Source organism: Neodiprion lecontei, chromosome 6, assembly GCF_021901455.1.
Source record: "Neodiprion lecontei isolate iyNeoLeco1 chromosome 6, iyNeoLeco1.1, whole genome shotgun sequence".
Taxonomy (NCBI): domain Eukaryota; kingdom Metazoa; phylum Arthropoda; class Insecta; order Hymenoptera; family Diprionidae; genus Neodiprion; species Neodiprion lecontei.
The window spans coordinates 6,340,112-6,361,669 of NC_060265.1; the positions used below are offsets into that span (position 1 = coordinate 6,340,112).

The 21,558-nt window shown below is 41.2% G+C and overlaps 1 protein-coding gene across 2 annotated transcripts; it reads right to left on the reverse strand.

Moving 5' to 3' along the window:
• Positions 1-960: 960 nt before the first annotated feature.
• Positions 961-19,780, reverse strand: LOC107219994 (homeotic protein caudal). Of its 2 annotated transcripts, XM_046743441.1 has the most exons (4): positions 18,675-19,780; positions 15,558-15,632; positions 3,888-4,033; positions 961-3,075 (listed from the first exon to the last, which is right to left on the reverse strand). In XM_046743441.1, the coding sequence occupies exons 1-4, from the start codon at positions 19,336-19,338 to the stop codon at positions 2,782-2,784; spliced, it is 1,179 nt and encodes a 392-aa protein (XP_046599397.1). In that variant the 5' UTR covers positions 19,339-19,780; the 3' UTR covers positions 961-2,781. The 2 variants fall into 2 exon arrangements, with proteins under 2 accessions (XP_046599397.1, XP_015513863.2); XM_015658377.2 differs by lacking the exon at positions 15,558-15,632.
• Between the last annotated feature and the right edge of the window lie 1,778 nt (positions 19,781-21,558).

Consider the following 21,558-nt stretch of genomic DNA (forward strand, 5'->3'; position numbering starts at 1 on the left):
CAGACGTATTTCACCGAGGAATTTAAGTACTGTCCGAGACCTATTTCGTCAGGCGGCTAGAACGGCGTAATCTCGTTGTCAGTCGACTCTGCAAGATGCGCACGGAGCTTTGCTTACACTTACCGTGGCGTCATTCGGGATTAGTCCGTTCTAAACTCCCTGGCGGAATACGTCGCTTCTAAATCTCTCGTCGAAGTACGTCTGTTTTCACAGGACCCGTCTTTATCCCCAAAATTATATTAAAAAACCCGTTAAAAATAATTAAAACAAAGCAGCGATTACTGCGTGAAATATATCTAACTATATATAAATAAAAACCTTAAGTGATACGAGTTAATTCGTATCGTATCGTTAATTACTTACGTAAAATTATTACTACTCCCCTCCCCTTCTCTTCCCGTCCCTTCCCGCTCTTTCTCAATCCTCGATCGTTAAATTTTCAAGCGTTTGACCGGCTGACTCGATTCCTCCAACCGTCTGGATTATAATTGGTGCCGAAATAATTAAACGCGTATCGTCTTGTGCGAAATATTGTATATGTAGCTTCAAGAGCTCTCGTTTCTCGTCGGTGTCACAGGCGTTCGGCAGCTGCCTTTGCTGAAGGTATACCGGAATTCAACGCGCAAAAATATATCCAGACGTTGTGTATACAAGGTGTTAAACAACGGAAATTTACCCTGATCTAAACGCGAGCATGTTCAATTATAATCAATTCCTCATCTCTACGTGATAACGTCATTTCTATAGATGCGGGCACATCGTTACGGTAGTTCTAAAAAAAAAAAAAAAAGAAAAACACGACCAGCTAATTTTTTTCACCCACGCCTTTTGAATGTTTCGCGATGTAAAATGAATGCCGCGGTCAGAGTAACGGACAACGTGTTTAGTCAATTTTTAGAGGTCGCTCAATGCGTTTGAAGATCTTTTTTTAAGCTGTTTTGGCTGTTTTTTTTTTTTTTGTTAAAAAATGATTTCTCAGCAGAAAATATCAGATCGCGGTAAACCCAAGTTCCTGCATGTCTTCCACATCCTGGATAACTCGAGAAAAATTGCTCAAAGAAGCAGTTGAGTATAGAGAAGAATATAAAATTGCGTCCAGTTTTCGCCCTTTTTCTCACTTTTTTTTTATCTTTGCGAAATATTATCACGACTTTCGTTTTCAACGGATTTTCGTCTTCCTAGTCTAGATTTGTTCGTCAAGCCTGCGAGAATTGTAGAAAAATTCATCAAGCAATAGGATATTCCATTTGCTTCTCTCAATTTTGACTTCATTAACTGAATTCGCTCGTCATGAAATGTTCATGCCTCGATGACAATCTAGTCTAGATCTAGTGCCAAGATGACCATAGCGTGTCAATCTTACCGCCTTACCAATCTTACTTGCCATCTTGGTACCACACTGCATTTTTTAAGAGGCATGAACGTTTCACGACAAGTGAATTCAAGCGAACAAATATGGACCAGGAAGACCGAAATCCGTTGAAGGCGAACGTCGCGAGAATGTTGCGAAAAAATCGGGAAAGGTAAGAAAAAAACAATAGCGAAAACTTGACGAAATTTTATTCTCTCTTTACTCAACTGTTTCTTAGAGCAATTGTAATTTTTTTCCGAGATGGCCGAGATGTGGAAGACACGTTGAAACTTGGATTTACTTGGATTTAGGAGGAATAATTTTTTTTAATCAAAAAACAGCCAAAACTGTTGAAAAAAGATGTTCAAACGCGTTGAACGACCTGGAAAATTTGATTGTATACGTTCTCGTTATGGCTGCGGCATTCATTTTACAACTCGAATCATTCGAACGTCGTGCACGAAAAATATTAGAAGTTCCTGCGTTCTTGAAACACACTAATGTACAAAAATTACAATGTAGCGGGAAAGAACATATCAATATATACATTACAGGCAACGAATCTTAAACATTACACAAGTAAAATTTATACAGTTTGAAAATCTTAATCGCTATTAGATAATACTTGAAAAATCATTAGTATGTTTTATCGATACTGTCAACGTACATATATGCAAGTTCTCGGTATTAGAGATGCAATGAAAAAATATGTACAGTCAAATGCTTGAAGTTTCGGTTCTCTGATGGGGGGCCTCCTCGGAAGCTGATTAAATATATTTCAAAGAATTACGAATTATACACAAAGTACAATCAGAAAAAAGGCCAGAACCCAGAATTATATTTAATCAGCTTCCCAAAGGGCCGAAGAGGCGAGTATTTTACGATCTTTATCTAATTGGATCTCTTTTACACCGACAACCTAAATATAAATACGACAACCTAAATATAAATACGACAACCTAAATATAATCCGTACAAACGTATCCATCGATTATACCAGCGAAGTTATAAAATAAAAATTGTTTAAATAATAGTATAATATGAGAAAAGAAAGCGTCCCGTACTGTTTACCCTATAATCAAGTAACTGTCGCACAAATTAACGTACAATTTCAATTCAAATGATCAAGCCTCATGGATCAGAGATGGTGAAAATTGCGTTTTCACTCCAATTATCGCATCAATTCGGATCAAGGTGGAGCCCGATTCGTTTGCCGATCGCGCGCGTGTTTAAATTTGTAATCAAATTTTCTCAACTCCTGTTACTGGAAGAAAAAAGAAATTATTCGCCCCGATTCTTATCCAGGAAAATCCTCCTAGATTGCGGACAACGCGCTCGCTCTACCGTCGCTACAAAAAAAGAAAGTTATCAAGGCGAGTTTAGTCGAGCGCGTGGCTCGGCCACGCTTCCGTCGAGTCTCCTAATTCCGGTCACAATCCCAAGACCGAGTGGGAATGCGGATGACCGTGGGCGTGCGGGGGCGCATGAGCGTGGGTTTGGGTGTGGGGGTGGGAGTGATGCGGCGGCGGGGGTGGCGGCGGCGGCGGCGCCAGCGACAAGGACGAAAGGCCCCCGAGCATCCCGCCCATCCCCCCCAGGGCGGCCAACCCGGTCATTCCGTTCACCAGACTCCCCTCGCCTTTCATCTCCTTCATGTCCAGCTCTTCCCTCTTCTTCGTCTGCTTTCGCTCCTTGGCCCGCCGGTTTTGAAACCAGATTTTCACCTGTCGAGACGAGACGGAACACGCGAGTTAGACCAATTGATCGTCGGAGCGTAATCCGAGTTTTGGTATTTACACTGGGAAAAATTTCGTTTCTTACAGTGACTAGAGAAATTCGGTAAAACAGGTATCGTTGAAAAAAAAAAGAAAAAAAGAAAAACTGTTTGAATATTGTCGGGATTACGAAAAACCCGACACGCGTAACCGTTTTGCGCTTCCGTCGATCCTTTTTTGGTAATTACTTTTTTCAGTCAAATAAGGCTTTAACGTCAATTTATTCTTGCGCAAGCATTAAATTTTCGCAGCAGTTGCAAGCAAATATAGTAACAGCGATGATAATGAGAAGGAATAGTCAACGGGTACTAGATTTTATGGTGAGAGCTAGAAAACTAATTTTCATTTTCTACCTAGAACTATATTTTTCGATTCTGGTAAAAAATGAAAATATTCAAGGAATGAGCGGTAAATGGAACTAAAAATTTCTCTCAGTGTAGACTTTTTTTTATACCGTGTTAAAATAACCCATAGCAAATATAAATATTGACAAAAAAAATTGACAAATCATCAACTCAAATTAAATTGCGTTTCAAATGTGATATTAACGATTCATAAAAAGAATAATTGTCGGTAATATTTAGCGTTCACGATGGGTTTTTTTTATTCACGATTGGTGAACTTCGTCATGAATTGGTTCGATTTCTACACGCAAAAAAAAAAAAAAAATAAAAAAATAAAGCCTCCGCGATAGATTCGAGCTTTGAGAAATGAATTTTGTATCAAAGTAGGTGTAATTGATCGCAATGAAATCTTTATACCTGTCGTTCGGATAATGAGAGAGTCGCGGCGAGTTCCGCCTTGCGTCTAATCGTGATGTAGCGGCTGTAGTGAAACTCCTTCTCGAGTTCCAACCTCTGGTGATCCGTGTAGACTACTCTGTATTTGTCCTTGGTTCTTGTTTTACCTGAAACAGCACCGGTTACGGATATGTATTGAAGTACGATTTAACAAATTGTAGGGTCAATAATTGAATCACAGAGCCGACATCGTTATGTCTGTGCGATGACATGCGACGTAACTTGTTGCGCAACGTCAACTTGTATCGGGTTGTTGAACTTTTCAAAAATTTCCAATCATAATCTAAACGAAATTTCAGTGGTTAATTGTGAAAGTAACGATATGTATATATATATATATATATATATACACATTTAAGAATTTTCTATCACTCGTTGTTCCGACGGAATGATAGAAACTCGAATTCGTTTAACACGCGATAATTCGCCCGTCGACGCTTTGATAGTGTTTGAAATTTGGTAATTAATTGACAAATTTTCTGTAGCTCAGGATTACGAGAAATTCACATGAAACGTGCAGCGTAATGCAAAACAATAATTAACTTTGAAAACGTGCCAATTTCTTGGATAAAAAAAACAATTACAAAACTCATCGTACATTAAAAAAATCAATTATTGTTTAATAAAATCATCTGCCAAAGTGTTGGGAAACAAACCATGCAACAAATTTCTCCACGTAGATCTACCGCTTTGCAAATCGTTCGTAAACACGGAAGAAAACATTTAATAACTCATCCGAGACAAGAAACGTTTCAATGTCACAAGTAAATACACGATCGTATAATAATATTACTAATCCCTGTTATGTCATGCATACCCATACGCGCGCTTACAGACGACGTGCCTGCGAGAATTTGGAGTAGGGATGAAATAGAGGCTCGTGCGATGTCACGTGACATAATATAGGTAGGTGTGACATGCCGATCAGTCAAATCGATCGCGAATGTAACCCAGACGCAAAGAGAGCCACGCAGACTACGGACCCGAACGATCGCTGGGAATATCTACCTGCCTGCCGTAATCACCGGTGAATATATCCGTTATCGCTGGCTAGCCGGCGAAACGATCATGCATCACCGTCAAACGTCGAGCCGATCATGCCGTGCGAGAAGGCGTGAGTTTAACGTCAACGTCACTCGCTCGTTGTTTCTCCTTCCGCGTTAATACAGTCACGTATGTGTACACATACACACACGTATATAACCGAAAGATAAAGAACGCGAAAAATTTTAACACGCGAGTTACGACGAATCCGCAGGCGGAAAATAATCAAGGAGATGCGAGGGATTGACTTGCTGTAATCGCGTGAGTGAAAGAAAAAAAAAAAAAACAGAAAAATGCATACATATATATATACGTATATTTATATTATTATATATACGGGGACTCGAATTATGCTGCGTTTTACGTTTTATCACAACTCGAGACCCGTTGAATGAGTTTTTCTCCACCGCGGGACCAGCGAAGATGTGCAGGCCAGGGTGCGAGGAGACGCGAGGTGGTGACAACGACGATTAGATAAGGCGGCGAACGATCAAAGCCGAGGCGTTAATCCGCCACTCCTCGATAACCGCGAGAGGCCTTCGTATGCCGCCTCTATTTCTTCCCTTCCCTCCACTTCTCCCGCATTTTCTCTGTCTGGTTTTCTATTTATTTTTATTTTTATTTTGTTTTTTTTTTTTTTAATTTTTTTACCAGTTTATCCCCTTATTTTTTTGTCATCAAATTCTTACCTCTTTGCCTCGCGATTTTTCTCCGATACGAAACGATTAGCAATTATTAGCGATAATTGGGTTGCATATTAGCGAAACAACGCACTTCGGGTTAGGTATTTTACTAAAGTATGTAAGATTTACGTACCAGACCTGCGAACAGACGATCTTTATTACCTGTGTGGGATTATTTGTGTAAAATTTTCTGATTAACAAATATCAAATATCAGTTGACAATTTGTTGCCAATTCCTGAAAGGTTTTACGCGTACGAGTCTGTTGTATATTTCATGCGCTTATGTACAGAGTTTATTGTTAACCACTGGAATGGTTTTTAATGCGAATATGATAAAATTCCAGAGAGCAAGAGCATGATTGTTTTGTCAGGGCGACCAACATTTTTCAGGTTTACACGCATCTGGGCGACCTGTCATACGAATTTACGAATGTTGGTCACCCTGACAAAACAACCATGCTTTTGTTCTCGAATCTTAGCGCATGCGCATTGAACCCATTCGGTCGTTAGCAATTCTCTCTGTATAATATCTTTACATAAACGACGATAATAATTGACGATCGCGATGATTCGCGTGTACAAAGTGAGATGAAAATAAATAATTCGTATATAAGGCGTCAAGGGGACGTAATTAAGGCATTAAAAATTTAACGGGAAAAGTACAAGCGATGATTTATCTTTCTTCTTCTTCGTTTTTCCTTTTCCTTTTTGACGGGGGAAAAAAATAGACAAAAATGTAGAAATAAAAACTTGAGGAATGCGTGGCTGCCGCTGCTGCTGATGCCGCGGTCATTTTGACTCTACATCTTTTGTCTCGGCAGCCACTGCAGGTATAACAAATATGTATACATATAAGGTATATAAGAAGCAGCTTGTACCTAGAGAGAACATTTAACTGCCATGGCCATCAATCCCTTCCCTCCGACGTTTTGGTAACTCAAATATATTTTTTACTTCCATTTTTTCCTCTTTTCTCTTTTTCCCTTTATCGCGTTCCCCGCCCGATGCGCGATATTATTATGCAGCTACGAAAATACACGTCCAATCGTTACCGTTATTGTCATAAATTCAGTTTACAAAATTATTCCAATGATCGAATTTTGCAAAAACTTTTAAACGCGCGAATCGACGGCGATTTCTTCCGTACCAACGCCGGTTGCGTATAATGTATTCACAATCAGCGTAACGTATCGTGCAACGCTTGCAGATATAATACAGATATTATTGTACGGGTATTATTATTGCATCCATCTTTGATATTGCGAACTTGTGACGGACGTAAAAGTATTACAAACGATAAACGTGAAGTTTATATATTATACGTACATATATGTGTTAATCGTCAGCCGCCATTCCATCGGGACATATCCGCGTGAAATAATTAGAGAAGTACGAGGTGTGTTGCAACGTATGTAGGTACGCAAGTCACGTATCTAAGCGCAGCCGCAAATACCGTACATATATGCCAACCTAATAGAATTTTTTTTCCCTTGTATTTTATCTCGTTCGCTGATTAATTATCCGGATAATTAACCCAAGCGTGCAGGCTAATATCTGGCTAATACGTCCGCGGTGCAGATGGTATCGAACCATATCTCCCAGGGAACTAATAAATATCGATAATAATTGCGATAGCTGCTTTAGATCTGCAGGATTAAAGCTGCGAAAGCTGGTGTTTGCAGATTATACATTCAATATTGCTGTATAGAAATTATATCTATAGAGTTTCTTTTTTCTTTGCCTCAATTTCACGTATATTGATATTCGAGATCTATCGCCGATATATCTTTTCGTTGAGGAAATACGTTTGTGTATAACGATACCCGCAGGAGAATAAAAAAGTAACAGGCCGTTCCGAAACGCTGCGGGGCATCTCGAAAGAATTCTTTCGTCACGCTGTTTTACCGAGGCTGTGGTTGACGATCTTCTTTCAAAATTTAACGATTTCAAAATTGGATATCCAGGGACGCGTCCGGCTTTGTTCCCGCGGATGCGATGTTCTCAAATAATCTTAGGGCAAGAGAAACGATCGGCTTGCCTGGTCCAAGAAAAAAAACACACGCAAGAATACGCCTTATTATAATATATATAATATAATATAAATAAATAAATAAATAAATAAATAAATAATAATAATGATAATGATAATAATAATTAACCGCACGTATATTTCCAAGGGATCTTAATCGGAGCTGTGAAATCCCTCGTGAAAATATCTTGTGCAGATGCGCGTATCAATTCTTGAAAACAAAAAAAGGGACGCGAAATCAGCGACTTACCGACACTTGACGCTTGCGCTGGTGGAGAACAGTGACGTTATCCAACGAATGAGAGAGAGAGAAGAAGAAAAAAAAAAAAAAATGGGGGAAAAAAGCGCTCTTCGTGTAATGTGAATTCCACATATCGCGGGCACGAAACGCGCGTGTGCGAGTCGCGTGGATTAGAGAGGAGCTGGCGGCGTTCCGTTTCATCTAGCTGATAGTACGTCAGCTACAAAATGTGACGCGATACATATTTTATATTTACCCATGTGCCTGAGGTTCGGAGGGAAAGTATAACCGTGTGCGTTAAAAAAAATAAATAACAAAATATTCGCCGACGTATGTAAAAAACAAAAGTGTTAATTAACGAACGTCGAACGCGTGAGTTTCTCTATTTTTTAAATTATTTTTCTCACCTATCTCTCTTTTTCTCCAACTTGGCAAGAAATTGGCTTAAAGCGTTTTGTGAGAGTAGACGGAAATTTGTCTGTTTTCCCGTTGTTTTATTTTTTTTTTATTTATTTTTTTTATTTCCGCAGTGTTTTTCATTGAATTTACCGAGCCTGATCGTGGTTTCGGAGTTTGGTGAAACGAAATCGCGGTTTCGTTATAGAACGATTAACGAACCTCAACTGTAAAACCTGCGTATAATTTTTACGTCTTATATAGGCGCGTTGTAAATCGAGAAACTAGAATTAAGAATAGATGATTAAATCCAGGTGTGGTTTTGCTTGTACTTCCCGTCCATTTCCCACATAAATATTCGACAAACTTTCAATGAGCGAATAACGCGCTCTGTGAAACTCCGCTAATGCGATTTCCGCGTTGGATTCCGTCGATCGTTTGCATAAATTTTCGTACACATAGATTGAACATTGATTACGGTGCATTGTTTTTTTTCGTACGGATGCATCGGACACCGCGGATTACGATGATAACGAAGGTGCGTCGAGACGCATTCGTCCCTAATCACTATCGTACTACGAGCTTATATTGAAAAGTACCGACATTTGAAATAAGCTGATTTTGGAAAGTCGGGGATTTGTGGGGATTTGTCGGTCCCCTTTGATCCTGCGCCGTCGTCACGATTGCAGCTATCACGCGGCTCGATCCGATGTACGAGATAAAATAACGCAGATGACCAGATAACCGCGAGATAACTCGTCTCTGACACCCCGATTCTAGCCGAGTCGCGACAAACGATTCTTACATTCTACGTTCTATCCGTCTGTATATTTCAATCCCCTATCTATTTTTAATTACGTGCAGCCCATAAACGAACAAACCAGTGTGGGAGACTCTAATAAACACTCTTATTCCCCTTTTTCAAAGTTATTCGTAAGCGTGAAAATCCATCGTCTCGAGTATTCAGCGAGATTCATTTTCTATTAATCGGACACGATAGGAAAAAAAAAATCTTTGAAACAAAACACTGGCATTGATTTAGTCAGCAATTTAATGGAATAACCGACATGTCAACACTACGTAATATCACAGTCGATGACATGCGTAAATTGACGTTATTTTTGTAAGTAATCTGATCATTTTTTATCATGGAAAACAAAAAAAAAAAAAAAAATTTATTCACGCAGCGCACGTTTCTCGTGGAATACCCTATTTACACTTTTATATTTTTCACCGCAAAGAAGATGAGTCTCACCAAATATTCCAGAATACGGATTTTTTTTTTTTTTTGCCTACGAATAATCTTGAAATAAAATTCAGTAAAAAATATTGCGATGAGCATATTTTTGAATAGTCTGAAACTTCCCGCTTAAACAGGTAAACTAGAGGTATGAAATAAAAATCTGAAAAAGTTGTGCAATTAATTTTTTTTTTTCACCATTTGGAACCGATTCGACAGGTTCCGTCTTGAATTTTTTTCCTACCCCATATATAACAGGGGTACCACCCTAGTAAATATATCACACATCGCTGTTGCGATTTACTCTCTTCGCAGAATGAGTTTTTTCTTCCGCGATTAAACGCTCGAGTTGAAAATTCCGTTCTCCTTCGTAATTTTCCCGGCACAACGTTCCGCACCTTTTCTAATTCGCCAACGCTCGCGAATCCCAGTCTTTTCGGTTTCCCTCGAAGATGCACCGCAAAGGCGAAGAGAGCGTCACGTAATAGCGCGTAGCCCGCGCACCCTGAATACCAAAACGAAGACAACCGGCGGGAGGAATCGCAGGGGGGGTAGAATAAAACTGGACCCACGGGGCTCGTTGGCACCCCATTACACCGTTTGGTCTTCCATTCCGCCGGTGAGAAACGCGACACCATCCTAGGACCGTCGGGGTGATCGCCGTTTGTCAGGGGCGTCACAATTACCCCTATTGTACTATCTCCGTGCTTTGTATATACACAGACCCGGGTCTTCGTCGCGCCTCTCTTTTTATCACTCGACAGGTGCCGCGGCATATGTTGAGGTATTCCTTGCGCGGAGGGCATAAGTGGGACCTTTTCTCGGTTATTCCCAAATTCGACCGGCTCTCGATGAAATTTTTTTTATTATTTATTCATTGTCACGCCTAACGACGGATTAGAAGCGAAAATTTATCGCGAATCGTGGAGCGCTCAAATGTTTTCAAGTTTTGCCATTATTATTGTTATTTTCTTAAACACTCGGTGATACCTTGCTTTTTATCGACGTTAAGAACTTTTCAAACATTTACCGTACAAAACTGTAGCCGGTTTACGAAATCGGATTGAAAATTTACAAATTCGGTGCAGCGACGTAAATTGCTGTGTAATTGTCTTAAATTTGCAGTGAAAAATTTTTTATTTCACTAATATTTATAGAAGAAACACGAAAAAGTAATTTGAATTTACTAGATTGTGATGTAAGTTTACTGTATTCGCAAATTGAATAAACGGTAAACGTATGGTGAATTCACTGTTCCGTGTCCGAATAAAACTTCGAATACAGTGTACGAGATTTCGTACAGAAATTTTTAACAGTGCGGATTCCTTAGAATTTTTTACACGTGTAGAGCACTTTGCATCAGGCATCTCGAATTATTCTGTATACAATTTATTAGATTGAAAAAATGGTCAGAATATCATCTCCGTAAAGTGCTGTATGAATTTAACGATTTTTAATATCGTAATTTTTGGATCAATGTTCGGTAACTTGGCTTGAAATTTTTTCTACTTCAATGGCATGTATTTGTACCTACTTTATTGTAGACAAAAATCAGCAAACTGTAAAATATTGGGATTTGTGCAAAGAATACTTTAAGGTACCGCAAAGTCGAATAGACTCGAAAATTCGTGAATGGAATCCTTTATTCTAGGCTCGGTCATCTTGTTTTACAACCAATTGATTAGGTTGTATCCGCTCGAACGATTGTGAAATTTTTAGTTCATCCGAAAGGTCAAGTCCAGAACCCCTCAAGGAGATTTTGGTCCACCGATTTTTGATACTTCTATTAAGAGATGGTCGTACGTTGAGTGTTCATTAAATAATTATATTTGCAAGCTACGAGGAACTGTTCAGAATTGCAAAAATAGAAAGTATTGAAATTAATAAAGTCTACTTGTTGGATCTTGTTCCACGATACTGAATTTGTAAAAAATAGTATTCTTAATAATAATACCACCCATCGTAGAATGAAGCCGTACAAAATAAAAAATCGATCAGATTTTCAACCATTTTGAAGTTAATTTTGAAACGAAGCATCGATATAAATTAGGTCAAAAATAAAAATTCTACATATATGAAACTTTTGTTTATAATTCCAGTATTTTTCATATGTTTCCATTTTTAAAAAGATCTCTTCGTACACACCATACGAATACAATAACTCGAAAAATCCTCAACGTTATTCGACCATCTCGTGATAAAATCAATTGATTGAAACTCGTCAATTAGCGTATAGTTTTCCATCTCCACCTACACCGTACTATCGACCAATTACCGTCAAACCTTACCGATCAAGGAAACATGTGTTCGAAGCTTTGTATAAGGTAATTCTGCCATTAGCATACGCACACAATGTATCGAAGTGTATTTACGCCCTGCAGCTCCGCAAGGAAAGAGACGCGGCACGGACTCCGGACGCGAGGCTGCCAAGTCGGATTGATTTTACGGCGAATGTCAACAGAGAACAACCCGTCGAAACCCTTCGGCCTGCTGCCTGCCTGCCTGCCTTCGCTTCCTTCGCTTGCAGGTATGTAACGCATTTGTATATGTATATATATACATATTCGTACAACCGGCCGGCGAGTTTTATTGGAGAGCTTACACGCTTTTTGACCGATCGAACGGACGAGTGGCTGCAGACGGCCCGTGACCATGGTGGTGTAGATCGTAAACGATGGCAGTGGCCGGTCAGACTTGCTCCACACTTGGAGAGTTTCACCCTCCCTGACTTTATTACGTTGCGAGGACCCGGAATGGCATCGAACATTAGGCATTCCCCGGTAGGCACGAACGGCACAATGCAACGATCAAGTTTTCGGGACCTGCGAAACCGAGCGAATGCCGAGAGTATGCCTTCTTCCCACGAAAACCGAACCCTCGGATACCGTTGCGATGCCTCGTTCCCTTGCCCTGCTGTATGGCAATTAAATTTTATTGTTGGCAAAACAAATAAACACGAAACCGTTTCATCGGGTCAACCGGGTGCGTAAGTGTGGGTGTCGGTACCTACCTACCTTGCGTCTGGGCAACTACCTTGTACCTGTGCCTGGTATGCTTGTAACCATCTTCCCTACATAACTGTACCAGAACCGAAGAAGTTCAGGTAGTTTCTACTTGCGCACAGCGTACTTTGTACGCTTGTGCAGGTATGCGGATGCAGCGTCGCGTCGCTCTCTTCGTGACGCGTTAAATTCTCCGATCGCAATTCATAGCCGACGTAACTACTGGCTTGGGGGAAAAGTTGGGTGTCGAAGAATCAATTTTCATGTTTTTTCTTTCGTTGATATTCAGGGCTCGCCTCGTACGGACAATGCCCGTGAATCTAGGATTACTTGAGCCTGGTATTACACGTTGTATGTTTGGCTAGCCTTACTTTACGTTGTCGATTTGCCGTAGGTATACGTAAGCTGTCGAATGATTCCGTGATTTGAAATAGTTTTTTTGTTTTACAAAGTCACCGTCAGAAATGATGAATTATTTTTATAGATCGACGGACGCCGAAACGGACAGACAACGAATAACTGTCCCTGGTTCGTATTAGGCTTTCACACTTTTTGTATTCTTGCGTATATCGTTCGGGCTATACTTTGAACGTTACAAATTGATGATCGAAATCAGCGAAAGGTAAATTAGCGAAAGCAATAAAGTGGAAAAGCGATAAAACGCGCGTAATTTATGTTCGATCGTTGAGCAGATGTGCGATTGGGGATCGTAATTAGTCGGAGATTTTTGCGAAAGAAATTTCGCACGCGACGTTTATTTTTTATATACGCGTGTAATTTCGCGATCGGCCAAAAATCTGAGGGTGAAGCGTGAACAAATTTAACGAGAGTAAAGAAATCCAAAGAAAGATTCATCGAAAGCTCTACAGAGCAGGGGCGGGTTTATCAAGGCGTTTGCGATGCGTCGAACCAAGATGGCGGCGACGACGTTGGTAATACGGATCCGAAGAAAAGAATCGCGTGCGTGTCGGCCGGCACAATTATCTGGCCAATAATTGCCGAGCGGTGGGTTAGGAGCACCGAAATTATAATATACAACTGCCGCCTGCAGCCTGAATCACGCGATCCTTCGCCGCGTCTATCTAACACTTTTCTTCCGCCATGCTTTACCCTCCTTTTCGTGCAACGACGCGCGGCCAAACCGCGCCTCTGTATTATGCCGTATATGCGGCCATAAAATGCAGATAATGGCCGCCGGCTAAGGGTATCGGGGGAATGAAATTGAACAAGAAACTATTTCTCCCTCTCTCTCTCTCTCTCTCTCTCTCTCTCTCTCGGGTTCATGGGGTGCGAGGATGACCGAACTGAGAACCAGAGTTGAAATAACGAGCAACGGATCCGGCTGCACGCAATTCCGTGTCGATTCCATATCATTCGTACGCTCGCGGCGTCTTTCCTCTCCACCTTGTTCGGTACCTTATACATGGCTCGATTATAAACACGACTGGCTGATCCTGCGAGGGCTGACTCGGTTGGGAAGTTAAAAGGGGGAGGAAAAACAGAAAAACACTGTATAATACACGGAACGAGGAGATTTGCATTATCGTCATTGGCTGCTTCGAAAAATTAATCTTTCGACAATTCAACCTGATTCGGTGAGGAAGTTGTTTAATCAGTGTTAACAAACGAACGTATATATTTTGATATGCCGAAATAAACGTTTCGGTATTGTTATATTATCAAATTTTAGTCGAGACAAATATGCTTTGCCAAATATTAACAAATTTCTATCGATCATTATTTGGCTCGAATCAAATTTGATAATATGATAACAAAACATTTATTTCACCATTTCAAAATATACGTTTGTTGACACTAAATAAACAATTTTTTCAGTCAACGCATTTACAGTCGTTCGGTCGCAACGAGGACTATTTTGTAATATACAAACGTTGCGTGGTTGAGAAGTGAAACGAATGAATTTTCACAAATTCATATTATACGTCTGTCTTTGAATTTGAAAATCGCCATTTCGTAAACTATAAAATTGAATACCGTGACAGTTTATTTCCGCAGGGTGTATTCGCCATCTTCCTTCTTATACGATCGATCTTTTATCGTCACCCTCGAAGAGGCGGAGCAAACCAAATTAAACCGCATAGTGTTTAGTCCTCGATTTCGACCGGGATCAACCGACGTGAACGAAGGTATTTATCTATTGCGGCAGGGGGTTTTTCTTGGCTTTTTTTCCCTCGCCAAGGGTAGCGAATGGGCTTTCTGTTCGTTGAGGGGGGGGCTCGGAGAAGGGGAGGAGCTTCGGTTAACCCGGAAAAACCTGCGTCCTCGGAACTCGTGGGGTGATTTAACGAATTTTATTGCTCATTTTGCAAGGAGACCGAAAAATCCTTTTTTTTTTTTGTTTTGCTTGTTTTTTAACGCGAAGTAGAAACGTCATTGGATTCTTGTTAAATTACCGCGTTATTTTACGATTCGTGTTATAAAGTTAGTGCAACGGGAACGATTTCAAGACAATTAACGACACTACCGATGCACTGACATCGTCGAATAAAAATATCATGCGACGTGAAAAATTTCAACAAATCGCCGGTTATACCAAGCAGAGACAGGTACAAACATGCGTTATAAGCTGGAGCAATCAAGATACGGGTACAAATTGGGACGAGTACGAAACTCCAGAGCTGAAAGTTTCATCTTCTCTACGTATACGCGTGTAGGATAGGATACGTATACCTACTACTGCGGTTGGTATACATGGAATTAGAAACGATCATCGTTAAGAGATACCCGCACACCTACAAAAACGAACGATCCAATACTCGTACAAAATTTTACTGCCGTCGAGGGCGCGAAACGAAACGAAGATCATGCGCTATGCGTATCGGGGTTGCAAAATTCAGCGACCTGTACGTACACCAGGTATACGGGCGTACCTACCTACGCAAAAAGGTTGCAACAATCAAATCACATAATTAATTATCGTGCATACTCGTTCGGCATTCAGTCTACCTATTACGCTTTATGTTTCTAAATCGTACCGAGAGCGTCGAGTGAACACAGTTCCTGAGGCGCTGCGGAGTGAGGGGTGCTCGTAGGTGCAGCTACGCTGCATGCTGGAAAAATATTGAAATTTAGGTATAAACCGACGACGCGACCTCACGTATGCGAGAAGTTGTTTAGAAGTTATTCGAACACCGTGTATATACCTAGCACGTATCCGCGTATGGTGAATCCCAGCTGAACTCGACCTACTTTCGATTTTGTTTTAATTCTTTATTCGGAATTCTATTAGCTTTCGAGATGACTCTGATTTTCTTCAGGTTTTTCAAATTTAATCGTTCTGAATATATTGAAAAAAAAAAACAAAAAAAAAAAAGAAATAGTTCGAGGGAACGTAGCGCAAAAGCGTGAGGTCTGGCGGTAAAATTTAAGTTTGAAATAAAATACTCGGTTCGGTCAGAATTTTGATAAAAATATAAATAAATGAATTTAAAAAAAAAAGGCGAAAACTCTATAACCTCCCCAAAGGTGAATTTTTACCTTCCTGAAGTAAAAAGAAAAATTGTTTTTTCGTCAAGTACGTCATGACTGATTTGTACGCCGTCATGTGGAAAAATTTGGGTGAGATAAATCGCGACGCATTTGGCGAAAAGTCATTTTTTTATACTCCGGGAGGATAAAATTCGCCTTCAGGGAGGTTGCAGAGTATTCTTTATTTTTCTGTTTTATCAAACTTCGAATCGAACTGAATATTTCGTTTCAATGATATTTTATTTCCAGACCTCACCTTTTTGCGCTGGGTCGACTTAAAAAATGTAATTTTTTTAAAAACGCGATTTGATAAAAGAAAATCATAACTCGAGACTGTTCGATATGAAAATTCTGAAAAAAATTCAGAGTTTTCTTGAGAGCTAATAGAATTCCGAAAAAAAAATTCGGGAGGAAATCGGAACCGATGATAGGTGAAAATTAGGTTGGTTTCAGCTGGAATTCTCCATATATATGATGCAGCTGTAATTAATTATATATTCGTCTACTTCGGACGATTATTTATCAATTTTTTTTTTTTTCACTCTTCTATTTCCCTCCATTCTATGTATAATAATTCCTTTCGACGAATGATATCTCATACCCATTGCCCGCTGCAGAGGCAAGATCCACGGATATGCATAAGTGATAGCAATTAACACCGAGGTGTGAAAAAAAATTCGTTGCTGCCTCTTAATGGCCGCGGCTCGCCGCTGCTGCAAGGCGAGCCTGAATTTTGAAAACATTCCGCTATAAAGATAAATCAGCTTCTCCGATGTGTGTAATCTATGTATTTACGTTGTACCTGCGTCTACGGTACATAACATTACACCTGTACGTCGTGCCGCGCCGAAGCTTCGCCTTGATCCCATAAAGAATCTGCGGCGTTGATCAATATATTATTATATGAAAAAAAAAATAAAACAAATGAAGAAAAAAAGAAACCGACGGATATGCTGCAACCGGTGCGAATAATTTGTTCGAATCTTTCATTGGGATGTTGGATTTTTTTCTTCCGTTTTTTGTTCCTCCGTGAGAAAAAATTGAGATACACCTTCGTGCAAGTCAATTATTTCATTGCGTTTCGTTTCTTTTCGTTTTTTTTTTTTTTTTTTTTTTTTCCAATCTGCACCTTATAATCGTTTTATTCGACCACTTTACACGCACGCGGCAGTTATTCATTTTCGCACCAAACGCGTCGATATTCTCGGAGTTTTTACCTTGCAACTTTTTGCCTGTTGATGTAGTATAAATCTTTTGAAAGAAATTGGATGAAAAAATTAAAAACTCGATACCGAATACTTCGCGTCTCGTAATCTTTTTTTGAATGTTCATTCCGACGGTGGAGCGAAAAAACGCCTCGATCCTGGCCGATTTTCGCTTTGCAAAACTACCGCACGAGTCTGTAATGAAAATTCTTCGACGTCAGGGCTCGGCGAGCCGATTTGATGGACGGAAATAATCGAGCCGATCTTAAACTTCCGCCCGTACACGAGATGCGAGCGAGAAGACTCGGATAAGTCTGTCGCGGTGAAAGGCTGCGGTGCACGAGCAGATTGTAGATTATCTCACAAATATTTGAGAGCAATTAGTTGTTTGCACGCCCGGCTAAGATGTTTACACTGTTTGCTCGCATATCTAGACCGGCGGTAGGGACCCTTTTTCCTGATTACCGCTCGGCGACGTAAAAAGATGTTGTACGGTGCAGGGATTTCTTGCCTGCAGCAGCCCGATGGGACCTTTTACAACCTTGCGCCTTCCCTTTTTCTTTTTCCCAAATCTCTTCCCGGAGGTTGGAGTTGCATTATCCGATACCTTTCGTCCAACCTTTTTACCCACTCCGCAATCTCGTCCTCCATTACGATGCCGTTGCGGCATCGCTCGTTGGGATCTGACTTGTTCCGGTCGCAAATTTTTCACGTTTTATCTGATCTTACCGGATTCGTTTTTCCACGAAATGAAGAAAGAACAAAAAACGGAACGACATCGTCTTATATATATATACCTGCACAGTACAAATTGACCACCCCAATCAAATATAACCTCAACGGTGAGATATTTGTTCTTGTTTGCGGCGGACATAAACTGCGATCTTGTGTAAATCTCGGCACTTCCGGCGGACGTGAAAGAGGATCTTTGTCGAGTCCGCTGAGCTCGGGGGAAGACAAATCTGTACCATTTTTACCGCACAGCAGCTTGCGGGGGGAAAGCTTTCCAATATAGTTTTTGCATGTTTTGATGAAACGAAATCAGTTTCAGACTATTACCGTTTATTATAGGGAGTGAGAAGCGATTATTGCCCAAACAATTGTATCTGTAAGATTAGAGTGTAAAGGTGTGATTTAGGGACTGTGGAAGAGATGATCCTCCGCAGTCATAAAGTCGTGCAATTACGATCCACACTTTCACACCGCAGAGATTTGGATCTACGATCTTTACGACTAGAAGCAGCAAAGCGACCGTTTTCCAGCCGGTAGCACTGCTGGTATAATCGGATTCGTAACCAACTCTCCAGCCTTTCGGAACAACCAATTCCAGAAGAACGGACCTGGTTGATCCTGTTTCAGAGACAGTCTCATTGAACCGCAAAAGTACAGACCATTGAAATAAGATACGAATCGACTTACCGGGGTTGGGCTGATTCTGATACGAAGGTTTCTTCATCCACTCAAAGGGACTCCTGAGCTGCGAAGGTCGGACGGGTGTCGTCGCGATATTGTTGTTGTTGTTGTTGTTGTTGTTGTTGTTGTTGTTGTTGTTGTTGTTGTTTGAAGGCGGTGTGGAAGGTGTTCCGGGGCTGCTGACTTCGCTACCGCTCACGGTGATCGGAGGACTGGGTTCACCGGTTCCGACACCGTTCTTAGTCTCGTCGTTACTCCATTCCGAGAATCCTGGCATACCCGGCTGCTGGGACAGATGTTGCTGCTGCTGATGCTGCTGCTGTTGGAGCTGTTGCTGTTGCTGTTGCTGGTAGCTCGCCTGGTGGTGCTGATACTGGAAGTGATGGGTGTAGTGGTGGGCATGGGGATGCCATCCCAGGACGTCGCTCGCCTCGAGATACTGCTGGGACCCGGATGCCTGGTGATGGGCAGCGTGAGGATGAGGGTAAGGGTACCCGTACCAATACTGTTGTCCGTCGGGCGTCACCCCCACAGCGTGTTGCTGTCCCTGGTGATGCTGGTGGTGGTGCTGCTGACCGAGAGATTGCTGGCTCGTTGACGGCTGTTGCTGTCTGTACATCGCCAACGAGTTGTAAGATGACACCATGCTAAGGCTGCTGACGTCCGCCATTGGCCGAGATTTACGATTTGCAATTTGGATAAGAAACTTGGAGACTTGTTATAGAATGACTTCGACGGGTTCTGCGGGGTTGTTGTCGCGTAGTTTTTGTTTTTTTTTAATTATTTTCTCCTATTCTACCGCACTACTACACTACGATACTACACACTACTACTACTGCTAACGTTAGTCCTAATCTTACTACTATTATTACTACTTTCTACTTGAACGTCAAATATCGCGAATGGGTATACAGACACAAAGGGATACAAATCCAGCTTTGACAAACAATTTGTTCATAAACCGGACGAGGGCTTTTCGAGGCAAACTTCTTCAATTATATTCGGCGGCGGGGGGGTAGGGGAGGGAATCGTTAGAGTTTGAAGAATAGCGATTCCATGTTAAACCTTACAGACACTCGGACAAATACGTGTACATGCATATATTCTTCATCGCTCTAACCTCACTGCACGATCGATGCACCACATTGTACGTTACGTATATACGCGTGAATCGGTAAAATCTACGTTTTTTAATGCTCTCTACGTTACGATACTCGACATTACGGATCGACGATTAGGCGCGCGCGTTTATCTACCGAATATCGTTAGTTTCGAACCCCGTGTACACTTCGGACGATATATCCCCGTTCACAATTGATACACAAGCACGATTCGGGTACGCGTCTCTAAAAAATCGGTGTTTTCGAAAATTTTACCTAGCAGAGAAACTATCACCGCGTCAACCGAACGATTCGGTTGAACTTGCAAGTCTTATCGGTGCAATCGACGACGCTTCACCGACAACTGCTGACGCGCCTGTGATCTTTTCGTCGGCGACTTTGAGCCTCGTTGCTGGTTCGGACCGCCTACCGTCGAAGGTGACCCCTTCCAGCGAGGAAACTCGGGGCCAATCAACGGCCAGGAATACGTCGAGGCGAGCCAGCCGACGGCGTCGTCTGTGATGGCGGCCTGGGGACGCCCCGGATCTGATAATTTTCATTCCGAACATCGCGATAAACCTGCGGGCGCACACGCCTCTCTCTCTCTCTCTCACTCACTCTCTCACTCTCTCACTCTCCAAGCGTTGCACGCTCAAACCTATACCTATAATGTTGTAATTCCGTAGAAAAATTTGTTATTACACACGCGTGCCGTGGCCCTCGATTTTTAGCGATATCAATTTTCGTATTTTTAATATTTTTTCATTACAGAACGAACGATTCGCGCTTCGACGATTCAATCGGTTTTCACTAGTAGGTACCTTGTAACTGTGTGAAGGGTATCGAGGTATATCTGTACTAATTCTTCTTGCTTGTAATAAACAGTTTTACTAATATTATTATCGCTAGATCGAATTCATGGGCTGTTTTTCAACTTTTTCAACTTTTTCAATTGACAATTCTATCGGATTGATATAATAATTTGTTATAATCCAAGTTCGTATTACCCGTACACAATCATATTTAAGCAAGACCGTCGATCCGGAAAGAGTATAGAAATTGAAGCCCGACTTTAACACTACGCATATTTGTTCGTCGTAACGCGAGGTAAATTTTTCACGCCGATTTTACACCGAGGTAGTTGAATACGGCTGCAGATTGATTTTGTTCAACCCTCGACACTGCCATGCAGCTATAGCGTATTGAATTATAGCGACTCGTCGATAATTAAAATTTTGCAACGTTTTGCAGACACGCGAAACGAGCTCCGGACGATGATGGTATTATAATTCATCGCTTATACCCGCACTATTACAGCTTTATACACTCAAGTAATATATTCGAGGAGGCAATAATTCGTTGAGTGTATAGGCACAGAGAATCATGAATTATTTACCTAGTTCCCATTAATTACCGCTTGCTCTTCAATTATTATGTATCTTTAATCCTAAGCAAACCTCACCCCCTCACCCCCCCTCGCTCACTCTCTCATCTATTTCTTCCTCTCATCCCTGCAGCTTCCACATTGAATGCGCCTCCGACTACCGGTCGTGTATGTATATATATATATGTATATATATGTAAGGTACAGGTATAGGTTACGTCAAGTTCGCTGCTCCTTCCGAACCTTTTACCCGCCATATACGATATAACACACTCACTTCCGGTACGCAATTTAACAGCTGTCTATGCTTCGCCGAGGAGCGCCGGCGATTATTCCGGAAATATTTTTACACCGAGTGCCGCAGGGTCATCAGCAGGGTGTTACGTTGAGTTGCCTATCACCGAGG

Bases quoted from the DNA above. Each gene is read 5' to 3' on its own strand.
- LOC107219994 (XM_046743441.1), bottom strand. From the start codon at position 19,338: ATGGCGGACGTCAGCAGCCTTAGCATGGTGTCATCTTACAACTCGTTG. The intron at 4,034-15,557 runs GTACGATTTAGA...GTGCTGTTTCAG, and splicing joins GTGTTCACTCGACGCTCTCG to GTAAAACAAGAACCAAGGAC. The intron at 3,076-3,887 runs GTATAAAGATTT...TCGTCTCGACAG, and splicing joins TCTCATTATCCGAACGACAG to GTGAAAATCTGGTTTCAAAA.